Source organism: Struthio camelus, chromosome 1, assembly GCF_040807025.1.
Source record: "Struthio camelus isolate bStrCam1 chromosome 1, bStrCam1.hap1, whole genome shotgun sequence".
Classification (NCBI taxonomy): Eukaryota; Metazoa; Chordata; class Aves; order Struthioniformes; family Struthionidae; genus Struthio; species Struthio camelus.
The window spans coordinates 131,442,352-131,468,810 of NC_090942.1; the positions used below are offsets into that span (position 1 = coordinate 131,442,352).

Here is a 26,459-nt window from a genome sequence, read left to right on the forward strand (position 1 = left end):
GGATGCTGAAAATTTTTCTTCTCTTTCTCTAAAACTCAACTGACTCTATGGATCTTTATCTCTTCTTCCAGAAGATGGACGAACACTCATAGATAGAAGTCTCCTTCCCATGCGGAAGCATTTCCGATCCCATTAGTCTTTAGCCCGCACCGTTCTGGAATCAGCCATGCAATGAGAAATGCCGTGCTGCAGCTACCTCTCTCACTGATAATTCCACTTGCTTTCTGAGTAATCTAGGAGTCTTTATTCCTTCCCTCCCCCCCCCCCTCCCGATAAGGCCTGTGAATTTTTAATATAGTGGGGCAGTCTTCAAGAAAAGTATTAGGAATGTAGTTTGGGCTGACTAAACTTAGGGAATAAAAAAAAAAAAAGCTTATTTCTTAGTGCACTGGAAAGCTTTTATTATTGTTTATTTTTCTTTTTTTTTTAATCAAATGGCTCGTTGGAAGACTAGGTCTCCTGATACTTTACCTAGCAGATTTATGCTATTATGGACCAGTCTCATCCTGGAGGCTAGCCAGCGCTCGTTATTAGTGATTCTAATGGTTATTAGGTTGCCCAGAACGGCAATTGGTTCAAATGGTGGCAAATCTAATCTTTATTTTATAATTAACATGAACATATGAGTAGGGTTTTTAGACAGCCTTTACAGTCTGCTAATATTTGCCTTAACAAATTAAGAAAGCATAACCATTAATTATGTCTTGCAGTAAATCTTAAAATAAAATTACAGAAGTCCCTGAAGGACTTGTTCTTCTAAAACATTAAACCTGGAGTTGATTTGGTAGGAATGAAAAATGATTACTGCTGCTTTTTGTAAAATGTGATTCTGTTTCATGATGCTTTTTGAGGCACGAACCTGACACAAGCTGCATATGCATCAAAATACATGCTGTGTACTGTAGCGTCATACTGTGTGCCCCAGAACAGTTTATCTGTTGTACTTTATTAAACCAAACTTAGTTGCAATTGCAGCTGGAAAGTACAAGAGGTCTCCAGTGTGGTCAGTTCTAGAAGTATTTAAACATAATAACTACACCTTAAAAAAAAAAGTACTGTTTAAGTGACTCTTTTTTTTTTTTCTTTTGCCTTTGCGTTTCACCAGTTGAAAAAATACAGAGCCAGTGGGATGAAGTGCATGGATACCTCCAAAGCCGAAGACAGCAGCTCCATGAGATGTTAAAGGATTCAACGCAGTGGCTGGATGCTAAACAAGAAGCTGAGCGGGTTCTTGAACAAGCAAAAGCTAAGCTTGAATCGTGGAAAGAAATTTCCTACACCGTGGAAGCTCTGAAAAAGCAGAACACTGAGCTTAAGGTCACTACTGAAAACTAGTAATTTAACATTAAGATAAATAATCAAAATGCTGGTACATGATTGAAGGTATTTCTGCTTGAGTTGACTAGATGTTTAATGAAACTGTCCTCAAAGTATTGGACAGTGCATATCAGAGACGGGCACTTTATTCTCTCTCATCTCCCACTAATAATTAGAAAAGAATTACTGAAGTCTAAAATGTGTGTCATGTAATCCTTCAGTGAATTTGGTCCTAACATTGGTCAGTTATAACAAATAGCTGGCTGATCTTGCAGGAAAAAAACCTACCTTTTCAGCACAGGTATTTGTCATCTCTTCCATTCACCAGCCTTCGTTGAGGCAGTGGTACTGCAGACTGGTAAACCCTGCAAAGTTGCCATGGGTCTGTCAGCACTTGTTACAAAGCTGTAGGTTGCCTTAAAGTGGATAAAAACAGAAAAAAAAAATGTAGTGAGTTGTCTGGAGGTATTATGACAGTCAAGCATTTTAGATTTGCCACAAGATAATCTCACTGGGTTCAACTTTGGCAGGGTTATTAACTGCAAAAAAATCTAAAATGCCTGGTCTCCTGTTTTTACCATATGCTAACTGTCACATTTTAGGTGCTAAAATGTACACCTCAGTTAACTTAGCAGCGCTGTACCTCAAGTAGCAAAGTTGCATCAATTTTTAAGTTTTTAAGTTTCATGTTATGGAAATAGACATACTTTGGTGACATTCCTCATGAATAAATTTTGAGAATAGCTGTTTCAGTTTAATAGTATCTCATTTCCTGATTGGGAAAACAAGACTGAAACCAATCAATTGATCAGCCTGTTAAAGTGGGTCCTGCATCCATGTTAGTGGAATGTTATATTTTAATCACTTGAGAGAAAGTTAACAGAAATATCACAAATGTCTTCTCCTTTCCTCCCCTCCCAAATTTTTTTTTTTAATCTTATCTCTCAGTTTATTTGGCTACCGTTTGCAAACAGTTATATTTGCAAAGCTGAATGGTAATCAACCACTTTGAAGAACAGTGAATAGTGAGATCAGGTCCCCATCAACTGATTTTTGTTACCAGAGAAAGTATGTGTGTAACTGTATTATTGGTTGTTAGCTAAGTCTATTATCCTTTAGTCGTTGCCATTCTGATATTTAGAAGTGTATGCAAAAGCTATTGGGTTTTTTTGTTTGCCTACAGGAGGTGTAGAAACACCACGATCTTTTATTATCTTCTTACTTTAGGGCTGGGAAGCAGTTAAGTTTTCTTATTTAAGATTATACCTTAAGGGTCATTGCCCGGGACGGATAGATTATGGTAAACAAGGGCAATCACTCACTAATGTATTGGAAAGAGTTAGAGATTATGTATACTACTGTCATTCAGCAGAGGGGACTCACATTTGTCACTGTCTTTCTGCAGAGATAGAGTTCTGGCTTCTGCCCAGTGTTTGTTTAAAAAAAAAAAGCATCGACAAAGTCAGTGTCCTAGCTCTGCAAGACACAATTAACACGCACACACACACAAAAACAGTTCTATGCAAACAGTGTCGCATCATTGTGTCCGAGTGTTTTATGTCTCGAACACAGACTACATAACTGAGAAAATAATTGCAATTATTGTTTCTGAAATGGATCTTGTGTTCATTTTTACAAGTATATGTGAAGTTTAGATGAGGTTCATCTAAGAATGTATGTTTCTTTGAAAAATAATGATTTTAGTGGATTGACCTTCTCCAAAGAAAGAAATAAAAATATGCACTTCCTCTCCTTCATCATCCAAATTACAGAGAAAGTATAGAAAGTATGCTAGTATACTTATTCATAGAGGATATCTGTTTGAATAAATGAGCAGAGTTTTGAAAGGATATCTGCAATTTTTTTCACTCTTTATGCGACAGAGAAGGAGAAGCATTGGAGATACGAGTACCTTGGAGCATTCCTATCTCAGTCTGGTTTTAATGCTACATGTTTTGTCCTGTTAAAGAGATTAGACCATGTTTATAATTTTAATTGTGAAAGCAGTTGAACCCATAGCTAGCCTTCAGCCAACTTTACCCTGCCTTCATGGTGATGTGAATATCCACAGGCTCTACTGTTTCAAAGAGGCCCCAGTCACTTTCATTACTTTCATTTGCTTGGTTTTGCCATCCTTTATCCCACAAGTCCGAAAGAAATTCACCTGTCTCAGAAAATCTTTTCTTTACTTTCTTTTGATCAGCCTTCATAGAGGAAATCTATCTGCCATTAATTCCCATTGTGCCAAATCCTGCATGAAAGCTTCTCAGATGTGACAGCATCAGCTGTTTTATTCTTGCTTGAGCTAATTGTTCATGCATTTTAAGGAAAACTGAAATCCTAATTGAGTTTAGCTGCTTTGTATTTCTTTTATGTATTAGTATCCGAAGTGAAGGACCTAGAAATACATCATATCCTCAAAGTAAATGCTTCCCAGGCTTCTGTACCACAACACGTATCTTTCTGTGCTGTCCCTTTGAATATTTAGAGTAAAAGTGCAGTGTCTTTTGGGTTGCTGTTACACTGATGAAAATAAAGCTGTTAATTCTATTCGTTTGGGCAGAGGAAAAGAGCCAGGTAAGCATGACACTTACTTAAACAAATTCTTCAAACATATTATTTTTGTCAGCTTTGCATCCCAACACAGTTTGGTGTGAGAAAGTATAGAAAGAGAGAAAAGAGAGGTGTCTTCTCCTGGTGTCGTTGTTAAACATCGTAGGTCTGCCTGGAGACAGCTGAGTCAATGCAAAAGTTCCCCTCTGCTCTAAGTGAACTTTGAATCAGAGCTTATCTTCAAGCTTTTGTGTTAAGGCATCCTTCCACATCAGTGAATGGGCAGGCACTCAGTAGTACTGATCTTTTGATTATTTATATTTTTATAATGCCAGCATAAAAGAAGAATCTATAACTGATTTGTATTTACCCAAGGGTTTTGGGGTTTTTTGAAGGATTTGACACATTTGCTACTGACATTTAAAAGAAAGGTTACTGAGTACCATGTGGCTGCTAATTAAAAATATGATTTGCTTGAACTAGAAGTTAATTCAGAGCTAATTTATTGAGGATTCATTTTTTTTTCCATCTTTCTTTTTAGTTTGATACTTAAGAACAGTATTCTAAGGACTGGGGTTAGGTAGGGAGGCTTAGAATAATGACCGTCTTTACCTGTTCGAGTCTGGCTTGTTATTAAGTGTTGACTGCAGATTGGTAACTCGGCAGGTTGAAAGTTATGTGTATATAAATAGTACAGATGATAGTCACATTTCGACTCCTTTCAGTCTCGAGTCATCTGAACATAAGCTAGTCTAAAGCTCGTCTCTTTAATATGATACAGAGTGCGAGTTAAAAAGCGCTCGGAGTGCCAGTTCTCGCCTCGGCCCCTTGTTGTTTTGGGAAGAGCTACTGAGACATCTTGTCTTCCCCCGCACCAGTTTAGCTGAGATGGCCAAGGCGAGGAGGAGGAGGGCTGGACACAGCGTTTTGCCCCTTTCCTGCACTGGCCACCTCCTTCACATTCACCGAAATAGAAAGCGGAAGAGCAGCCTGGCCAGGGTCCCTGCTGTGTGGGGCGCAGAAGCCAAGCAGCCTTCCCCCGAGGAGCCGGGGGCGGACTTTCTGCCTTGCGCTTGTGGATAAGGCTGAGGCAATCTTTCTTGCCTTTGTCTTCTTTCTTCTTTGGCTTCAGTGTTACCCTTAGGTAATTTAACATTTGCTTGAAATGTTGCTGCCAGCTCTTTTGCCGCTCCCTATGTACCTGCAGAGGACGGAGCACAGTCGCAGCATTCTGGGGTTTGTTACTATTCCAGGGCTGACAGCATGCTGTTTTTATTTCAGTGGAAAAGCTAACCGTTAAAGTGATGTTATCTACTGTGGTGCAGACACTGAAATAGAAGTCCCTGATGAAAAATTAAACCTCTTTAGGTGTATAAATAAAAGATACGCTGTAGATATCCAGAGAAAGGACAGGAGGACAGCCAGATTTTCCAGATTTGTGATATATACCTGTTCACTGTAGGAATTTACATGCTCTGAATTGGATGATGCTTCGTGTTCATATGGCTGTATTTGAGCTTCTGTGGATAGTTTATTTTATTCCACTGGGAAAGTGTAGCATAGAACAAAAAGCTCAGCTTTAATTTTCTTACTTGTTTTTAATTAAGCATCCTTAATTACACAGACTTTCTTCCTCATAACAGCAACTAGTGTCTTCTAATTAAAAATTAAAAATAAATTTATACCTAAGTAACATCATGAAATCACAGCACTAATTCTTTAAGCCTTTTAATAAAGTCAGCAAGTTCCACTGAAGACAGACAAAACAAAGAGAGCGCTTTAAAAAATGTCAAAATGAAATTAGGTAATAAAGCATTTTCCTTTAAAAAAAATCAAACATGTTCCAAACTGGTTAAAAGATAAATGGGACCTAAAAATAAAAAAGGGAGGAAGGAAAAATTTTATGCCATTAATTTTATTATAAAAAAAGTCATTTTATTAGGTCATATAAGATAGGATTGAATGGGCCTCTGGTAGAATGGACAGTAAAACATTTACCGCAACACTTTGTTCTCAGTGTCTGTGCAAAGGGCAGAGTTGAAGCAAGGCATGCACTCTTCAAAGTTGTTGAAAAATTACATATCAATTCTCAATGAAGTAGAAAATACAAATTGTTTCTGTTGACAGAGCTTTCTATATTCTTCATTTCTTTCCTGAGTGATGATCTAGTGTTGTAATGTCAGGAATTTAATGGATTAATATTGAAGTTAATGGTGAGAATCAACACTTTTGGAAATAGCCTTGTAATGGATCTTTCTGCATTTTCATTACAGAGACTGGTTTGGAAGGTTTTATAAGGTCATTTATATTCACCTGGGACTGGGCAAAAGGAAGTTATTTTCAGAGTGAAGTTTACAGGCCATTAATTTACCAAGTGGACAAAATGTTATGGTAACTTTTCTGTGTAAGGCAGCGAATGGCCTACTGTAATTCTGTGGCTGGAAAAGAGTAGCTGTATGTGTGCATGAATTGGAACATGTTAGTATTTTAAACAGAGAGAAAGGTAGAGCATAATCAAGATGGAAACTCCTTAAAACAGTATAGATACTTAATAGAAAAGATCTATAAAGCAGAAATGGTAATTACAGTATATTTTATTTATTATATTTATACAATATAAATATTTATGTGTTTAATATATATAATTCTGCCAGAGAATAGGGCTCATTTATGGGAGTATTTCCAAAACAACCACCTGCCTGTATCTTTTCCCTAAGGAATGCTACTGATTTTGCTATAAAATTATGAACTACCCTGACTCTGTCTCCGTAGCTACCTTGAGGGAGTAACTTTAAAAATTATATCTAGGCAGCTTCAGTTTAACTGAACTTAATCGTAGATGGTTCATATGGTTCACAGAATCAGTAGGCTCCTGCTAGTGTTTAATTGGTAGAAGGAGGAACTGTTGTTCACAGGAGATCAGGATGCCACATAGTATTTAAGGGTATCATCTGCTGCACAGTCACTGGGTGATTATTCTGCTCTTATCATGAGGGAATCCTGCAGAATAACACAGGGAAGACAGGAAATACATGTTTTCAGTTTTAAATTTTAGAGGAGGCCCATGAGGACCTAGAGATGCTGTAACAGCTATGTAACAGATGAGGCTTTGTGGGGATCCCAAAAACTCCAGCAGGGACTCTTTTCAAAAGATGAATAAATTTCAGATCCAGTCTTACCAAAATCAATTTGCAGACTTTCTGAGGTGGAAATCTAATTGTACAAAACATTCAAAGTGTATTTATATTTACTGAGTATTTAGACTCTTCAGTCAGGGTTTGCATCTTTAAATTGTTTTTGATTCACTCTCTGAATCAAAACGAGATTTCAATAGGACTACCACTTTGGGAGAAGGAGGGGCAAAGCTCAATTTTCCTTCATATAGATTTCCTAATTTTAGTATTAAATTACACTTCTTTACTGTAAGCAGTCAAGGCTTAGTGTTTGCTTTTTGTAGATAGCTTCTGATATTTACATTCAACTTAGTGTTTCTATTTGCAAATATAACCTTTTTTCCATTTGCATTGTCCCATTTGGTTAGTTACTTGTAGTCTTGCGTAGTACAGAAGCAAAAATAGACCATCTGTTGTCTTTGCTCTTCCATTTTTGTTGTTACACACTATAGATTGAATATGCAGCTTCAGTGCATTTATATGGAAATACAAATTTTCTCTGAAAATAGACTAACAAGAAAATGCATGGGATTTGTTTTCTGGCTGCAGGGAGTATTCCCTATTTTTGGGAGGGGAGAGGAAGAGGAGAAGGGAGAGGAGAGGAAAGGAAAAGGTTGCTTTAAGTTTTAAAAAGCTTTCTTAAAACTTAACAGCATAAATCAGCATTATAAAAATAGTCAGGTTTACCAGCAGCATCATATTTTGATGTATTGCAGATTTAGTGCTGTTCCAGCAGATGGCACTAATTACATAAACAATTCACTAAGATAATAAAGTCGGAGAAAAAAAATGTGAAAGCACAGGCATTATTTGTCCAAACCTTAGTGTTATTTCACATTATAAAAAAGAAAATTAGATATAATGGGATATTATTTCATGAAATTTTCTATCTCTCAGTGTAATTTGACATCACAAATAGAAGTTTTACTAATGTATCCTCCCATTTCTGTCTCAGAAAAGAACGATCAAAATTCTAGTCACTGTTTATCATTTTCATCTGCCGTATTTTGTCTGGCATGAAGGATTTTGTTGCTCAGTTGCCTCAGACGCTTAGCAGTAATCTTACAGTCTCATAACTGAAAAATAAACATTTAATAAGACTCTGACCTTAGTTGCCAGTAGACCTGAGGAAGTTCTTATTCTTTATTGTGTATTGATGGTATAAGTTGTCCCTGTACTTTTCTACTAAACATAGAATGTGTGTAAACGTTTTATGGCGATCTGAGATTTATTCCTTGTTTATTATTTTTATTTCAGCAATTCTCAAAAGAATTACGACAATGGCAAATAAGTGTGGATGTGGCGAATGACATGGCGCTTAAGCTGCTCCGCGATTATTCAGCAGATGACACCACAAAAGTAGAACTGATGACAGATAACATTAATGCAACATGGGCTACCATTAATAAGAGGTAGGATAAAAATTCTACTAATAGATTCATTGTTAAGCTTTATTAACATTCACTATCTAGCTTTGGTTAGAGATCTTAGAGGGTGTCATTTGTGAAAATGATATGGTTACTGTGCAAAAGGTAAAGAATGGTGATGTCTCTTCTGTCATATTTTGTGGAAATGTGACTTTGGATACCATTTAATTCCCTAAAACTACAATTTTGCCTCCTGTCAATTTTAAACTGCCATGACCAGTTACCAACTAACTTCAATTGATAGGTTATATATTTTAAATATTTTTAATGAAGCATACTGCATTTCTATGTACTATCTCTGCATCACAATCACTATGTGATTTTGTTAGAGTCATAGACTGAACCTAACAATGACAAACAAATCCTACTGCAGCAGGCTGGAAGTAGAAATGTTTTCTTGTAACTTTGAAGAAAATCTGTAGTCAAGAAAATTGTGGTTAGATGCTTAATCACATTCTTCATAGTCTTCATAATTTGTTATAGATAGCAATCATTACTAGAAGCCACCAAAGTGTGAATCATCCAGTATTCAATCTGTAAAATCAGAACATTCTGCAGAATAAAAAAGTCTTTCTTTAAAGCAATAAAATAGTTTTATATTGTTGTACGTGAAATGAGATACATAAAAAATTAAATTAAAGTTATTTTAATCAGTTTAGTGTCCTGGATTAAGTTTTATAGCCTATAGCTGAAGCTGGAATTGAATTCATTTTTAAAATGTTTTTAATTAAAAGCCTATGAACAAGGTCAGAAAAGTTAGTTTACTTAAATATATAACAAATTCAGGAGACCTTCTTATATTATGGAAGTTACTCAAATCACTGGTGACTACAGAAATTTATTCCCATTCTTTTTTTAAAAAAAAAGTAAATGAATTTGGTATTCATATGCCTACAGAATGAGTCACTTTAAAAGCATATTTTCTGAAGCAGGCTTGCCACTTAAGATCTTGCAGTAGCAGGAGATGCCATTGATGTCCTCTAAAAGAAAGCTGCCTTATAATTTGAAAGCTTTTTCTAACAAGAACAATATCTAAACTGAGAAATTATTATAAACATTCAAGGACTATCTGCATTTCTCCTCTTATTGTAGTAGCCATTTTAGTCTTATTAGTAGTAGCCATTTTTTATGAAAAACAAAACATTCTGCTGCCTGTGCTCTGAGACACAGGCTGGAGGGGACATCCCATCCTGCATAAGAAGGGCTAGATGCCTAATACTCACAAAACTACTCCAAATATGTAGTTGAAGTTAATGGGTCAAAAGGGTTAGATGGAAGAACTGAGGGAAATTGCTGCTTTTCTCAACAACTGCTTTTCTCCATATGTAGAGCTGCAACCCTCTACTGGTGAGCTAGCTTTCTAATCCTGAAGTCGAGCTATGTCTGTAGCTGGTAAGAAGTCAGGTAGCAATTATAGCTAAGAGGGAGTCTTTAATTGTGTATTTGTTAATGTTTTAGGCATGAGCCCAGGTGTTTGTAAGGTTGCCTAAGTGTAAGAATTGACACTATTGTATGCAGTCAGCCAAGTAGTAGTTTCATAGAGACTATAAATTCTTCAAGCCACAGTCCTTGTAGGCTACATAACCCACAGAATTGCTCATAGCTCATGCGTTAAAGGAATTACTGCAGTAAACGTTCTTGTCTTAAAAGAGAGTTGTTTAGGTAACTGAGCTGACATTTCCTGTTAAGAATTATAAGAGGATAGGCTTAAGGTTGTATAGGAAACTGTAAATCTAGAATTTCCTAGTTGTGGACTGCCTGCATTTACAAGCTTTATACTACTTTGTATATAATTTTTTCCCCATGGATTTGGGAACTTGAAAAAGAAGCATACTGCAAATGCTAGTTGATAAGCTTCTCTGAGGGCCATATCACATTTTTGTCTTTTGTAAGTAGCTGTTAAATGAGGACTTAAATATAGTATCAAATTAGCAAAAGGCCTGTAGTTGGAAGGCCCTCTCCACCTGTAGTGCTCTCAGGTTGTTCCAAGCAGTGGTCAGCCTTCCCATTGCCAACGAGCTGCTGAGTGACCTCCCGGGAGAACCTCCTTGAGATTTCTTTTGCTCATCAGCTTTGAGGAAAGAGAGGATAGAGTCAGTGGACCTTTGAATGACTTACATGCCAATTTAACAATTATGTTTTGTGCTATTTTTTTTCCTCCATTTACACTTCAGCTTTCAGGTTGTTGCACGAAGCAAAACATATTATTTGTTTAGGTGTTCAGAGGTCTTTTTAAGTGGAAGAGGTTTTTTTTTTTTTTTCTGGGTTTATCGCTGGCTCCTAGAAGGGCTAGTTCTCCACTGAGGTAGGTGTGCATTGGTTTCAGATATAGCCATGAGTGTGACTTTCTTCTGGCGCATGAGCAAGTAAGGCAGTGGTGATTCCGTGACCTGATAATGGTATAGAACTGCATTTCAAATGAGAGTCTTGGCTTTTGCTGCATTTGTATTTTAGTAATAGTTTTATCAGTGTTTATACATTCAAACTTCTCATTCATGCCTTGAGTGACAGGAGGAAATACATGCGCTGAAGATTTGTCTTTGTTCTCCCTAGAGCTTTAATTTAAATGACTTTATTTTTTTGTGGATACTTTCTTTTAAAAAGAATTTTCACAGAAAAATTAAGAGTGACTTAAGTTGTTCTGAATTATTTTTCCTCTAAACTGCCATTAGCATCAACACCGTGTGTTATGGAAAAAATGTGAGCCCTCCTATCCATGAACCAGATTACTAAAACAACAGACAGGCAAGCAGCAGTAAAATTACGGTTTGTCTGTTGGTAATAGTTCAGCCAAAGCAAGTACTTTAGTCATTAAGGCAACATCTGCCAGCTTGTGTTTTGTTTTGCTTAAATAGATTTGCAGCTGATTGCTGTGTGTTTACCCTTTGCCATACTATTTTGTTTATAAGATCAAACTATAATGAAAATGACATTCTAACTTCTTTAGTAGCCAAGTTCCTGAGTGTTTGATGGATGCTCCCCTTTTTTTCACTCACTACTTCTTATTTTTATTTTTGTTGTTGATGCTGAAAAGATACACTAGAGGAACATGAACTGGTTAGCTGGTCAAAAGCCAAAATGACTTGTAAACATATCTCTTCCTATTCCCTTTAGAAACATTAACTGTCCTAGAAATAAGTATATTATTTGTTAAGCTGATGCAATTACAGAGAAAGTGATCTGTATCTCGTGTGTTAACAAAAATAAGTAAGTCGCACAAATGAACTAAAATATGCTCAAGAGAAAAAGATACAGTAGAGGAAGTGACCATTAGAAATTTACTGTATATAAAAGTGTTCTTTAGGGTTCTATATGGGCAAATATTTTTAGAGTTGAGAAATCAGGCGAATCAGACAAGGATTATGGTACTCCTTGCTTTTATAGGTACTCACATTGTGTGTGAATTATCAAATAAAGCATCTAAATGCAAATTTAACTTTGTTCTTTTCCTGGGAATCCACTCAGCAGGTGTTTAAATTTCACTAACTGAAATTTCAAGCTAGACAGGCATTTAGATCTTTCTTAAGTGGAGCATATATTATGACAATAATTACATACCTATTCTGAGAATTAGTTAGGCCTCAAACCCATCGCCGTGCAACAGACACCTTCAAATATTTGCATCTCTCACCAGTTCCCATGCTCAAGTTCAGTGAAACTCAGACTGCACTGCAAGTGTTACAGCTTGCACCATTCAAGATGCATTTTTTGGCTTCTGAGAGAGGATGCAACATTCATGTATCAGCCAAAATGTAAACAGTAACTTTTTTCCTATTGCAGGGCATGGGCAGTGAATAATCAATAAATACGTAGATTTCTGTTGTTCTTAGTTTAAGCTGCAGGGAGGTGGAGAAGTGTGGCAAGGACCTGAGTTTCTCGGCAGCTTATTTCAAGGGTCTGAGTTACTAACTCCCATATTTATTTAAGAACTTTGTTAATTCTCACTATGTTACCTGTGTTAATGCAGCCAATTGTACCAACACCTTGATTTTGTATCTCAGATGGATCATACCAAAGGCAAATGGACAAACAAGCTAAGGGCATACACAGTACAAAAGTATGGTACATATCTATTTCCTATGTAATATGCAGAATATAACAATAATTAGAAGTACTGAAAAGTCCATAGTCTAATTTTGGTCTTTCAGCAAACCTCACCCTTTATCAGTGAGTGGCTTGCTGTAAGAACACAGTCCTAACAGTGTAAACTTTATCTGTACATAACATTTGTAAGTATTGTTTTATTGCCTGCACAAAAAGAGCTTGATCACTCCACTGCAGACAAGTTTTCTTAATATAACATGCCTGCCTTAAGATTATGTTGCTTTATGGCTCTTGTGGATCATATTAACGCTACAATCCTATTCCATTCTCTAGGTGAGAAAGACTACCCTAACGTAGCAGCAGCAGCCAGGTTTATATATGTGTGTTTAGTTATACTGAAGATCATTGCTTGGTTTCAGTAGCCAGACCTTTTCGGGAGTGATCTTTGAAGAGCTTATTGTTTGACTCATTTAGGCTTGGATTGCTGAACTCGAGAAGGAAGGAATTACACAGCAAGTCTTATTTGAAAGAACTAACATTCCCATCTTCTAAGTTCTCCAAGCAATTCCTTTTCCTTTACATTCTTTTGTTGTTTTGAAGGTTGTACTACTTTCCTAAAATTAGTATAACTGCGTAAGTATGAACAGCTATTGCAGTTCTTTGTGCAGAGACACTGTATTTGAGCACAATGAAACAACTAAATTAAAAATGTAAGTGGGCATAGGAACCTTGTTTATGCTTCTGTACCCACTGTTATCACGGATATAGAGATGTGTTAGCGTACGCACGACCAAGATATTATTGCAAATGTAAGACTACAGATGAAGATGATATTGGTCAAGTGTCAATTTCCCATGTAAATAATTTTTTTTTTAACAAAAAAACCCCAATATGATCATTTTTATCATTATCTTCATATTGGTGATTTATCAGTTGTTTTTGAAACAATTTTGCCAATATCAGGAAAGTAGATATGTAGAGTGACTGCTTTTTACAGCCTATATGTCATGCCAAAGTTTGATATTTGCAGCAGCCTAACAATAGATGTTAGTTTAAAATTACCAAGTTGCAGGAAAGCATTGCAATTATAGAGCAATTGTTTTGTTTTGCGAGAGATATTGATAATACATGCTTGTATTGATTCTCTGTATTTATTCACAACTTTATTTTAGAAAGTAAATCTTCTGTCTAGATGTTCTTGACATACCGTCCTTCAGATCTTTGCTTCTTTTAATTCTATAAGGACTTATGTACTTTCAGTCACTCAGTAGAAATGTTCATGCTGAATAAAAGTGATTCTTTGCAGTCTCAGATATCACATCCAAGATTATGTTAAGGAGCAAATAATTTTATACATCAGCATGCCTGAAGACTACTATCGCCCCTTTTACTGTTCATTTGACTAGGAGGAGGAATCATGTTTTACAAAAAAAATTAGTTTAGAACTTCTCTGGAAAGTCTGGGTTTGATATGAGGTCCTGAGCTCTTTCTCATTAGACAAAAAGGTACAAAAATGTTTTCATTTTCATAGAAGTAATTTGCCTCACTTCTTCAGTAGAGTGCTCTGTACTTCTCGGAAGTTACCAGCAGAGTCAATAACACTGGCAAACTGAAGAAAAACTCTTTACCAGCTACTTATGACGTAAGAATGTTAAGGCTGTGTTGTTTAAAATATGGATATTTTTGAAGCTTCCTGTGTGTTATATTTCTAGATAAAGGATTAAAGTATTCTTTGCTTTCTTTCCTCCATTCTGTTATTATTATTTTAAACAAATTGAGGGTGTCAGTACTAGACCCTCAAAAAAGACTATTGACAGGATGTGAACACTAAGTTGGCAAGGTTTTAGGTGCTCTGAGTTTCATTTGAGGTATTTGTTGTTTCCTGTTTTACTTGGTTGTATGTTAAATCATCCTGTTATTAAAAAGGACAAAGTCAAATATAAACATTTCAAAGAAATACTTTTTGTGAGAGCGTTGTCATCTTTTACCTCTCGTTCTTCTGCACCTGCAGGAGGGGCAGAAGCCAAGACAGTAAGGGAGATAAGAGTGAGCCTGATTTTGTGAGACTTTTGTTCTTAGTCCTTTAGAAAATTAAGACAAATATGTTCTTTTTCTTAAAGGTGAGATTTTCAGAACTGACTAGAGAATTTTACTGTCTTATTTCAGCAGGAGCTTCTGCTAATGCTTTGGTGCCCTGAAAGTCAAACCTTAAATCTTGTTCCTCTCAGTCTTCAGATAAATTAACAAACTGTAGCAAACTGATTACTGCTGTCATCCAAAGCTTACTGCAACTCCTTTCCCCTCAATAGACTTATCAGGCTTCATGTCCTCTGTAGCAAACAACTGAATAGAAATTAATCAGCAACAGGCTAGCAGAGTGCCAGCACAAAAGAATTTGACCTTAGCTCTCAGTTTTTGTTTAGATTGTTATTCACATGATAGCCTTTTTTTGATTTCCCCTGGTGTTTTCTATGGAATATTTTTTACAGAACATTAGTACTCTTGCAAGCCTTGGCTCTTAGTTATTGTGTACCTTCTGATCAGCTACTGTACAGGCGGTGTAAGCTTTCCACTTACTTGAAACTGAGAGGCTAATTCAGTCTGCCTATTAAATTATTAGACTCTTTGGAAATTAGCACCAATGTGCCAATTTGGCAGTGGTGGTGTTTGCCTTTTTTCTGTGGCTTTGTTTCAACTATGAACAGAGTTTGGATCACACCTTGTTTTATACAGACTGATAAAATGCCAAACGAAAACAACTATATATCATTATCACTCTGGATGAGAATCAGTGACATGAGAGGCTAATGGTCATGACTTTTATTGACACCACCAACCAAGGCAGAGACCTGTGGAGCTGTTGAGACGGAGGACAGACAGGGAAAAAACAGTGTCAGAAGTGACCTATCCCAGAACAGGGATGGGGAGGAATCTCTGGGAAAGGAAAGATTAAACTGGTAACGCATGAAGACAGAGCTTATAAGACATATTTGATACAAGTGCATAGGAGGGGAAGCAGTAAGAAAGCAAGGAATTTTTGAAAAGGAAAAGATCAATATGTTTATGTTGTTTAGCATCCAATATCAATCATGACCAGTACTCCAAATGCAAATGTAGTACTCTACATCCCCTGACAAATATAAAAAAAGAAGCATTCTTTCCTGACTACTAAACCTTATATGTCCTGTGTAATACTAAAAATAATACCATTATTGCTCTAGCTGACCTATCTGCAGATTCTTTCTTTGTAAAAGATACATAACCAGTTATTTTTCTGATGTGTATCTAGTTAAGTACAATAGTGCCTCGTGGTAATCAATTATACAGGTTCACTGTTTATGATAAATGACATCATTTTAATCTATTTAAAATGTGCTGCATCTTTTTGAGACTCGATTTGTTCACTTAACCCCAAGTATGGGAAAAATAAACTTCTTGAAATTACCCAAAGGGACACGCTCCCAACATCCTTTACGTGCTTTCTGCATTTTATCTTATTACTATCTTATGCTTTCATGTTTTCTTCTTTTGTTTTTTTATTGTACTTTACTTTATTATTATTTATATACTCTACTATTTTTGACTCATGTCAAATTAGACTTGAATCTAATTTTGCATTGTTCTTTTAATCCAACTTGGATGCATTTTCTGTACTTTAAAGCACAGCTTATGTGCTTATTTTTGTTATTTTCTGTTTAAAACTTTGAAGGATATGCTGCTATTTGTTTTCAATAATAGTAAGCAATTCAGAACTTTGCATGAGTTCTGCGTTCTTAGACCATATCTGAGGTTGATATTTCCACTACATTAATTATTAATAATGGCAGTTGCAGTTGCTCTGTTTTGAACCTATATGTTTACTGGATTCGAGAAGGTAGGGGTTTTTTGTGGTAGCTGACCTCTAAGTGTCACAGTGGAAGTCAATTCTGCTAGGGCTGCCCTCTTTCTTCTTTCGTATGGAAACCCCAGGCACTGAGCAAGCATAGTTCAAAGCTGCCTTTGGTGACACCCCTCCTTCTTACACAGTGCCGACCTCTTGGAGCTGTGAACGCTTGTCACCATTACTTCTTTCTCTTTTGGGGAAAATAAAAGTAGAAGCATGGAATATTTTTATTAAAATCTACTTTTACTGAGTTGTTTTTCCCATTATGTCACTGCTTTAGCCATTCAAATACTATTATTTTTATATCTGTTATTACTGTTCTCTATGCTGGTTGAAATGAGATATCCAGGCCAGAACAAGGACAGTGATGAGGATATATGGCTGAGTTGAAGATTGGCATAATATTTATTGCTATTCTTGTTACTAATAATCTTTCAGGTGCTAGTGTATATTGACATCCTCATGAAGCTGTTGGTCTTGATTTTAACTACTTATTCCTGCAAGGCTGCAGCAAGCTCAGAACCCAGCAATGTGTACAAAAGAGTTTAAATCTACCATGTAGTTGTTTGACATTTTGGACTCATCGATATTGAATCTAATCTATCTTTCTGCTATCAAATTCCTGATGATTTGGTCCATCTGGATTTATTCACAGTCCTTCCTGAATTTGACTAACCTAAATAAACTTACCTTACTGGGCAAATTTGGCATCTTGCTGTTCACATCCTTTTCCAGATAGTTAATTAATACACTGAAGAACACCTAGTGCTGCCCCCTGGGACAGGCTTCTCGTGGTCAGGATTAAACATCACATGCACTGAATGCGTTATATGTTCTTTGCCTTACTTTTGTTTAATTCATTTCGCCTTGTTTAAGAGGTTTCTGTAATAAAATTTTACATCCCTGCCACTGTTCTTAAATAGCTCCTTATATAGTGGATTAACCTGTGGATAATAAATACTGCTTTACGGTCAGTTTTCAGCTTTTGTTTCAATTATTTCAAATAGAAAGTTGGAAAATATATTTTTTCCAAGTATATAGATTTTCACTGTCCCTCAAATACACATATTAAACAAATTTAGAATGGTATTTACAAATGAAAGCAGAAATATTCCTGAGAATCTATTCCCCATAGGGCTTCATTTCTGTTTCTGTCTCAAAACGACAAAAACGCAGCACTTTTGTACTTGTATATTTATAGGCAGTTTGTCCCTCTAAATAAATATTTCTTTGGGGAGGATATGTGTGATTGGGGAGGATAACATTATTCTAGTCATAAATAATAAAGATTATTGAACATAATTATATGTTTGTGTGGTGTCATCAGCAGCTACTACGAGTATATCATGCTGAACTTGGACTGGATAAAATGGTCAGATTAATTTTATTAGTATATTGTCACTGCTTGGTATTGGGGACTACTAAAATAATGTAAGTAACGTAAATAAGCCACTCTCATTTAACTTGGCATACTGAATGATCTGTGGCACATTAAATAATCTTACGGCGATATGTTATGATCATATAGTTGTCATTAAAATTATTTAACCATTTCAAGTAGTTGAGACACCGTGGTGTAGATGTTGGAAAGCAGATGACAGCACTCTTTTGATTATCTATACCTCTGATACAAAATAAAAAATTACTGAAATTAATACAATAAATCAAAAGAGCACATAAATGTGCTGAAGATCTACAAGCACAACATGTCATGGTAATGCTATGTGGCTTTAAAAATACACTGTTTCCTCAACTGTTCAGTGTTTTTATCCTTTAGATAACATAAACTTGTGCAGTATATGTAAATCACTCATTTAGAGGCCCATGACTACTGCAAAACATGGAATTTGTGAGAAAGTCCATTCTAATCCTGCATTCCTCCATAACATTTTTATGGATAATTTATGTGCAGTTTTGTGCACGTACCTCACTGCAAGAACTGAATGAAGTAAAGCAGATCAAGAAGGCTACTGTTTTCTTTTTTCCACATAGGCACTTACAGATTTACTTGTTAGCATTTCTAATAGAAAGTTAGTGAGTCATTTGTAGTCCGCCCGTGCATATCTAATAAATGCATTAATATGAGTTGCACTTTATTTTTGTTAACTGCAATACAAGACAGCCATATAAAGTGTTTGCTTGAGGTTAAGCTTGTTAAAAATTTTTATGCTTTGTTTTCTTATGATTCTCCTGAAAGAATAACCTGTCTCTGTTTTTTAATGTTTTACATTATTCCTTCTCCAACTGAACTATTGACTCAATGCCACCCCTTGCTACTCGGGAAGCTTCTTTGGATTGCCACTTTCGATGCAAATTGAGTTTCACATCTGTGGTCAACTTGCAGTATGTAGATCTCTGATAAAACCGAAGCTTTACCCTCTCGGTCTTGGTACACCATTCTTATGTACCATGTTAAGAAAGCTGAGCCATAACTTTTATGAACAAAGCAAAAAAACATGAAACTGGGAATCATATAGCCATGCAGCTATTCTTGTAGGGAATAATGTTGCGCTGTTCCAGCAACAGTATGACAAAACTCTATACCGAGCCTTATGGGAGGAGCAGGTGATTTTATTTTAAAGCAAAGCCAATTTCATGTACCTGTGTGCTCTTGGATGTGTTGTCCAAGCTGTCTGTCCAGCACTGAGGCAGCAAGACGTTTTCATTTAAGTGCTCTGTCCAGGGAAATTCCTTGGGATCACAGAGGACAAGGGATATCAGCTAATGCTTTGCCATGACATCTCCAGTGTTCTTTTTTGGTGGTCAGCAGTGTGCTTGTTGGTGCCTTTTGGTACCCTTCAGGAGCTCACCGTGAATAGATTCATTTGTCCCTCCCTCATGTCCCTACTCTGTGGGTCATTAGGTTTTGTTCACTGTCATTTGTCTCTCTGGGTTATTTCCAGATCTCTGGGTTATTTCCAGAGCTATTCTTTATCATCCCACCATTCTCTCTTAACAGTTTGAGTCTTGTTTTAATATAGATATAGGTTGACCCTTTTTTTAAAGGCTCTCCTTTATTTTTCTGATTTGGTTGTCCTGAGATCTTGATGGCCTGCTAGTCAAAGTGCCATCCGCACATGCCATTCGTATATCCATACTTCCACCTTTCCTCTTGAAGCTTTCATACTCAGACATTCTCATTCAGTCTCCATTCAGACGAATGTTAACGTTTCCATTACAGTTCTCTGCATTTTCTAACCGTGTCTTTCGCACCTGACTCTGGTATGTCAGTGGTAGAGTCTTCTTGATTGGGTTGATCTTTCCTGGCCTAGGTAAGTGAGTGACACACAGCTGACCATGAAATATGATCCATTTTGTTTGCTGACTTTTGTATTCTTGAAGTAAAGGGATAGACAAAATCTATGGAAATCATTGACAGTTTTCCTGTTGACTTCTTTTGGTACCTTCTGCTGATTTCTCTCAGGACCAAAAGTTCCTATCTTCTTTTTTAATCCTACTATAACCAAATCTTACTGTTTTTTTCTTGCTAATGAATAGATAGTAAAAGTAGAGGCTGGCATTCTTTCAAAATTTTCTTTTCAAAGGTATTCACATGGAAGAGTAGCCATAGTTATGTCTTTACATTTCTGGAGGCTTTTTCCACAGCTTGTGTTAGATAAAAGTTATTTATTGCAATGTGATATGGGTATGTATGCCAGTTTTGTTTTTTTTCCTCAAATCATAGTTACCAGAGATAGATAACATTTAAAAGAAAATGGTCATCAAATTATTATGTTAAACTACTGAATGTCTCCATACCTTTCACCTCCAAAAACTACAAATGTAGATGTATTTCCTGGAAGATGAGCTGGGCTGTAGTTTTTCCGGCTAATTGGAAGAAGCAGAACTGAGTCAAGGACTGCCAGGCAGATTTCAGACCTAAGATATGAAGATGATTATTGTGTCAGATGCAATCAAGAGTGTGGGTCTTGAACTAATAAGAGACCTACTTGTTTTTAATCAGGCTTTCATAGAGAGATAGACCTTCTATTCAGAAATAACAGCAGCCAGATACAAAAGAATGATTTTAAAATGTGAGTTTAACTCCTTCTACAAAGAAAATAGGATTGAAGAACCCTGATATTTTGAAATCTCATTGTATTGCCACATTCCCGCCAATTTGGTGCTTATTAACACATGTGCTTATACAAGACTATCTTAAGCATATCTTTTGATTAAATAACAGAAAATGTATATATTCGTTTCCTTAAAATCCTTACATTGTACTTTATGAATTTCTTTGCATGAAACAAAGTTAAAATTATGCATTCATTTCCGGAAGTGAAATTTGAAAAGTGATTTGAGAATAGATATATGTAAGAAGGTAAAATCTCCCCAAACCTTGGGTAAATTATCTAGAATACATAGAGGATACTTGTATAATGTATCCAAAAAGGTAAGCCACAAACTACATCCGTTTTCTTCTAAAATATAAACACCTGATAATGATTTCAGTGTTTACAAGGGAGGATTTAAAAATTGCAAATTATGCGCTATGTCGGAGTCACATTGGGTTGATTTGGTGAGACTTGCATGGGAATACACACAGTTTCATTTTTACCCCCTTTGTTATGGCTTTTCAGAGTAGGATAGTAGGACTTCCACACTCCCAGTGTTCTGTACATTTATGCTTGTCTCCGCTCCTTTAAAAAGGCCAGAATAGTTCTTTGATGAGTTACATTTATCTGCTAATAATGTTTTTCTTTGAAATTTGTAAAAAAAAAAAAAAGATTCAGGGTAAAACTATCACAGAATATCCTGATCCCTTTGAAGTCAAAGGAAAGTTTGACGTTCATCTCAGTGGAGTTAGGATTTTCTCTATAAAGCTTTCATATCAAACGTATTTTTGAGTTCTGTTGAACTCGGTGTGAGTTTCTGAATTTTGCTGATTCAGGATCTAGAATTCCATCATTTTTATTTTTTATTTCATTTAATTTCAGTTATCCCATGTAACAATCCAGTTTTGTACCTTACCAATCTTGTAGAAACTCCATAATAACTATTTATAAGTATTACTTGGTGTTCTCATAGTACCTTCAATTATATTTCCTAGTATGTTACAGTCTTTCTGTAGTAAGACTATTTTAATCACGCTATCCTGTTACTGTAGGAAAGTAAAAAAAAAAAAAAAAACTGTGCTTCAGTTTTCTTTAGCAGTCTGAAACCTCCTGAATTGTAAACAATAATTACATATGTGGGATATAGATCGGTTCTTAGCAATTATTATTACTGTATTAGATTATCAGTATAGGAAGCAGTATGCATCCTGCCTTCTCTGCTTCTTATCCAGATGCTGACTGATTTTGGTTTCCAGTTGCTTCTAGTCTGAATATTGCTGAGCTGGACCTCAACTGCCGCCTTTTTTTCTTTCTTGGTTATTGTATGTTTCTTAAAATATATTGACATATCAGCATAGTTGTTTAAAAATGTCTGGAGTCAATCTAATCTGTCAACATCTTTGTATAATGTGTATATTAATTAAGGTCCGTGTGTTAGAGGAGGAAAAATAATGTTTGCGTTTATCTGTGTGTTTATTTTATAATATTGCCACTTAACGTTAAATGATGCATGCTACAATAAGAAGTGTAAATGCTGTGAGATAAGTTCCCTGTCTGGAAACTGAGGCTTGTTTCTCTTGCACAGTAGCAAATAGCTGTTCTGCTAGACCACTGCACTCAACCCTTGGAGGCTGCGGCTTTAAATGGAGACTGCACTAACAGTTTAATAGTGTCCTTTGTGAATCCTAATTGATTTCATGTAATGCCATAAGTGCATTTCACAGTCTTATTAAATTTAGTTGTTTCTTCAGCAATTAAGAGTAAGAAAACAAGTGTCTTTAGAACCTAATTATTTTCATAATCAGTTTTAATTACACTTCACTGTCTTTGTAAGCCAAGATTTTATCTTATTAAATTGTATCTCGGTAATTAATGGGCTGTTTATTAGATGCCACAGTTGACTACTGTGAAATCTAAAACGAATGATATGTTTTGGGAATGCAAGGAAAAACTTGATTCTGTGTATTATAAACTGTGAAGTATGAAGACTTAAACAGAACAAGGACCTTTTTGCTTCTTTTGGAACTATAAGAGACCAGTTTATTTTTGTTTGCTTAGGTTTTAGGATTTTAAGATTTCTTCCTTCTCTGGCTTCTCTCTTTTATGGGGATTCTAGAATCAGTAAATCCCACCTTCCCACATTTTGTTGTAGTATTACTTGGATTATGTGAAGGTTAGATTAGAATCTGTGCCACGTGTTGACAGAATTTTGTAAAAAAGGTGCTTCCTTCTAAATTTCAACTCAGGTCTGTTTACAAAAGCGTATTGAGCAAGTCCATCAGAAGATTGTTCTGTATCTACAAATCAACTGTAATGATACTTCTTATGTCTGCTGTTATTATCTGTTTAGGTTCTTATATTGTAACCTACTATTTCTTAAGATTTTCTCTCTGGAAAATGATCAGTTTTATTGAAAGCTTATTAATGCATTAGAAATCTAAAGTAAATTTACACTATTTTCAATAATGGGAACCATAACCTGTAATTAATTTTTAAAGGAATTCAGATGATTCCCTTAATTTCATTGATGATTTTTCTGTAGTTCGCAATATCAGTCTGATATAACCTATAGTTATCATGTTTAAAGGGAAAATGTGCACTCATATTATCTTTTTATATATTTAGTTATAGAGCCATGCCAAGGCAAGAAGGGAAAAGGAGTCAGAATCAATATAGGCAAGAAAAGTCTGTTCAGGACAATTCCCTCTAACTCTTGCTATGCCTGCTGTGCCATTAAAAGGCATTCTGGGAATCTAGGCTCTCATAAGTCAATAGAGCATAAGGAGACAGAAATTATTTTTATAAGGTCAGTGAAGAGTTTTCCTCTTTGATAACATAGATCCTCTGTGCTGATACTGGCAGGTGGTTATTTGAAAAGAGGTTATTTAAAAGTCCTATACAGAAATCTAGATATGTAATTTTGTGCTCCAGAGTCTGGTATTTGTTTTGCTTTAGCAACCCTTCTCAGTCTGACAGATAATGGTGTAGAAGAGATTAATATCTGAGGATGATCTGAAACTTCATGGCTGCACACAACTTTTCCTCTTGTTTTCATTAAATGCCCGTAGATGCTTTAATAAAGAAAAGAATCTAAATTTAAGGTCTAAATTCAAAAGTATTTTTTTCAATTGCTTTAGTGTCTTCATTAACAAAGAGAGCAGTTCAAGGGAAAATGCTGCTTTTTAAATGATTTTTGTTACTTTCAAACAGGGTCTTGACTATTTCGGGATAGTTACAAGAATAGAAACAAGCCGGCCAATGTATAATATCAGAAGAAATAGTTCATCTCTCTTGCCGCATTCTTTTTCCTAAGTATATAAACACTAGAAACATTTTTAATTCAACATATTTTCAGATTTTGCAAAGCTTTAAAACAGAAAAGCCTGTCAAGAAAAGGCAATTGCAAGTTGCTGATCAGAGTGACTATATATTCTTTCAGGCATCCTCCCCTTTGCGCCAATGATTTTTAAGAAAAGACAGATTATACAGGCTTATTACTATCATCAGGAGGTTATTTAGGATGTTCTGGTTTTGGTACCTGAAGAGATTGTTGTCATTTAGGGAACTCTGCATGATTGCCATGGAAAGAACAGCAGTGCGCTCATATCAAGGGAAAGAGTCTGAGCTAATTTCCTCATCTGCAGTTTCTGATGTTAGAGTTCTGTCTTCTGTGTCTTATACTTTCTCTCCTTTCCAGATAAATAATTAAAAAAATAATTTAAGCTTTCTGGTTTGCTTTCTTTCTTTCTGTTCTTTCCTTTCCCTTTTTTTTTTTTTTTTGGTCATTCCATCCTATTTCTCTCTTCAAGGTTTCTGTCTTGTTTTATATACTTTAGCAGCATATTTTAGGGACTGTATCTCTCCATTGCAATGTGCTAGAGATATTAGCTTATAGACTCTGTCCCCAAAATTAGGGGATTTTGCCTTCAACTTAAATGTTACTTGCTTGGGCATGGTTCTGTTGTGTCACCAGGTTTTAGCGTCATCACACTAGAGATGATGACTTTCACAGTGTTTTCTGGCCATTTTCTTAGTCTTTTGTTTTTGAGGGCCTGGTTTTCTTAATTTACTTTATACTCTTTGCATCTCTTCTTCTTTCCCCAAGATCAGTTTTCACTTACACTTTCTAGAATATAACTCATTTTATTTAAGACTATGTATTCTATCTGTATTTGGTTTTGGGATTATCACTGTATACCATATTGACATATAACGGTATTGACTGACAGATAGATTGACATGTTATTGATGTATGTCTCCTCCTTTCATTCTTTCCTGCTTCTTTCTTGATGCAAATATTCAAATACTTCGAGGGAAAATAAGAACCAAAAGAAAGTAATTTTTCTGTTTCCTTATACATCAGTAGGATGACTTTCAGTAGCACCAAACTGTAAGGACTTGGATTGTTTATATCATTAAAACATTTAAAGCAGAGCTGCTGCTTTCTTGATTTTTTGCCCTAATATCTTGTGACAGCCAGTGTCTTCTTATACATTGAAACTTTTCCAAAAAACTAAAATAATAAAAATACTCAAACTGTTTTCATCTCCTATCCTCATTTCCTACTGTTTCAATGTTATGTATAATCTGATTTGTTTGGTTTTGTTGGAGGTCACAATTGATACTTAGCTGAATATAGTTAAATATTAATCTTGCTGATGAAAGAGGATGTTTTTGAATGTGAAGTAATTATATTTCTTTGACCCTATCAAATGCTATAGCCATTATTCCATCTGGTTTTGTTATACTAGCTGGATGAATGAAAAAGAAGTACAGGTTAAAATATGCTTTTATTTGCACATTATGCAAATTCTTGAATTTACATAGGCCAAGAACTGATATCTTCTAATGCAGAATGGAACAAGTAATTGGAAAAAGAAATGGGACAGCTCCAAAAGCCACATTAAAGCAGAGTTTATCCTGTAAATTCAAGTTCACTTATCCTTAATTTTGAGCTGGTTGTATTTTGTAATTCTTTTGAAAATTGCACTAAAATATTCTTACAATTTTTGCTGAATTGGATTCACATCTGAGGTCACGGGAATTCCAGACAGAGGTTGTCTGTTCCTTTAAGACAGATTAAATAGATTGTTTTCAGTGCTTGGATGTCATTTTAGTTGTGCATTAGTAATGAAGATTCAATGAACTAACCATCAGTACTTCAAGGATATTTATTTTTGTTTCTGTTAAGCTTCTTCAAACCTGAGTAAATTACAGTGAAATATATGATACAGAATGTAACTGCTAGGAGGAAAAAAATTTTGCAAAAACTGTTGTGAACCTCCTCAGTGTATCCGTCACCGTTTTCTAACTGGAATAACGATTTTAATGCGTTAAATTATGTAGATGTTGAAGAGATGCTAGACTGATTTATAAGGAAATATTAGAAGACAAAAATGTATAACTTCACTAAGAGTTGGCAAAGAAGGAATGACAGAAGAACAGTATGCTTAGTAATTTTATCTTTCATGCTTAGAGCTTGGCTACAGTAGGAAGTTACTGGGACTAACGTATGGTTTGTACTCCAAGTGTGGTAGCTGATACAGACTCACTCTGATAAAATGTTGTTTCCTAGGTTATTTCAGGCTCCCTCAAAGCAGATTAAGCCAACCCAAATTGAGGATTTTGGAGGGATTTTGTGCTTTTTTCCTCCAGAAATAAAGAGAATCAACAAAAAGAACTGGCTGACTGAGTTTACTTTGCAGCAGCTGTTGCAGTAAATCTCTCTGTATGGACAATTAGACCTAGAATTTAAAATTAGTCCCCTGGTTATGCTTACCTCATAGATATGGTAGTATAGCCAAGGCAGAGATGCCCTTTGACTTATTTAAAGACAGAGAGAGAGACAATTTTCAGCCAGTAGACCATATTGCCAAGGAAGAAATATGAAGGGAAGAAGAAATACTGCATATAGAGGTGTAAGATATGCTGTCGCTGGTTCGTATGTCTGAATCAGCAGGACAGTGCCTGCATGTGCTCATCGGACCCCCAACAAAGGCATTTT

General features: G+C 35.7%; 1 protein-coding gene across 10 annotated transcripts in view; it reads left to right on the forward strand.

Moving 5' to 3' along the window:
* The window catches only part of DMD (dystrophin), a 1,217,172-nt gene that overhangs the window by 914,518 nt on the left and 276,195 nt on the right, over positions 1-26,459 (forward strand). For all 10 annotated transcript variants that reach the window (XM_068917030.1, XM_068917051.1, XM_068917057.1 and 7 more), the window contains 2 exons: positions 1,106-1,317; positions 8,301-8,455. In XM_068917030.1, the coding sequence (XP_068773131.1) occupies positions 1,106-1,317; positions 8,301-8,455 (367 nt within the window). The remainder of the gene's footprint in view (positions 1-1,105; positions 1,318-8,300; positions 8,456-26,459) is intronic.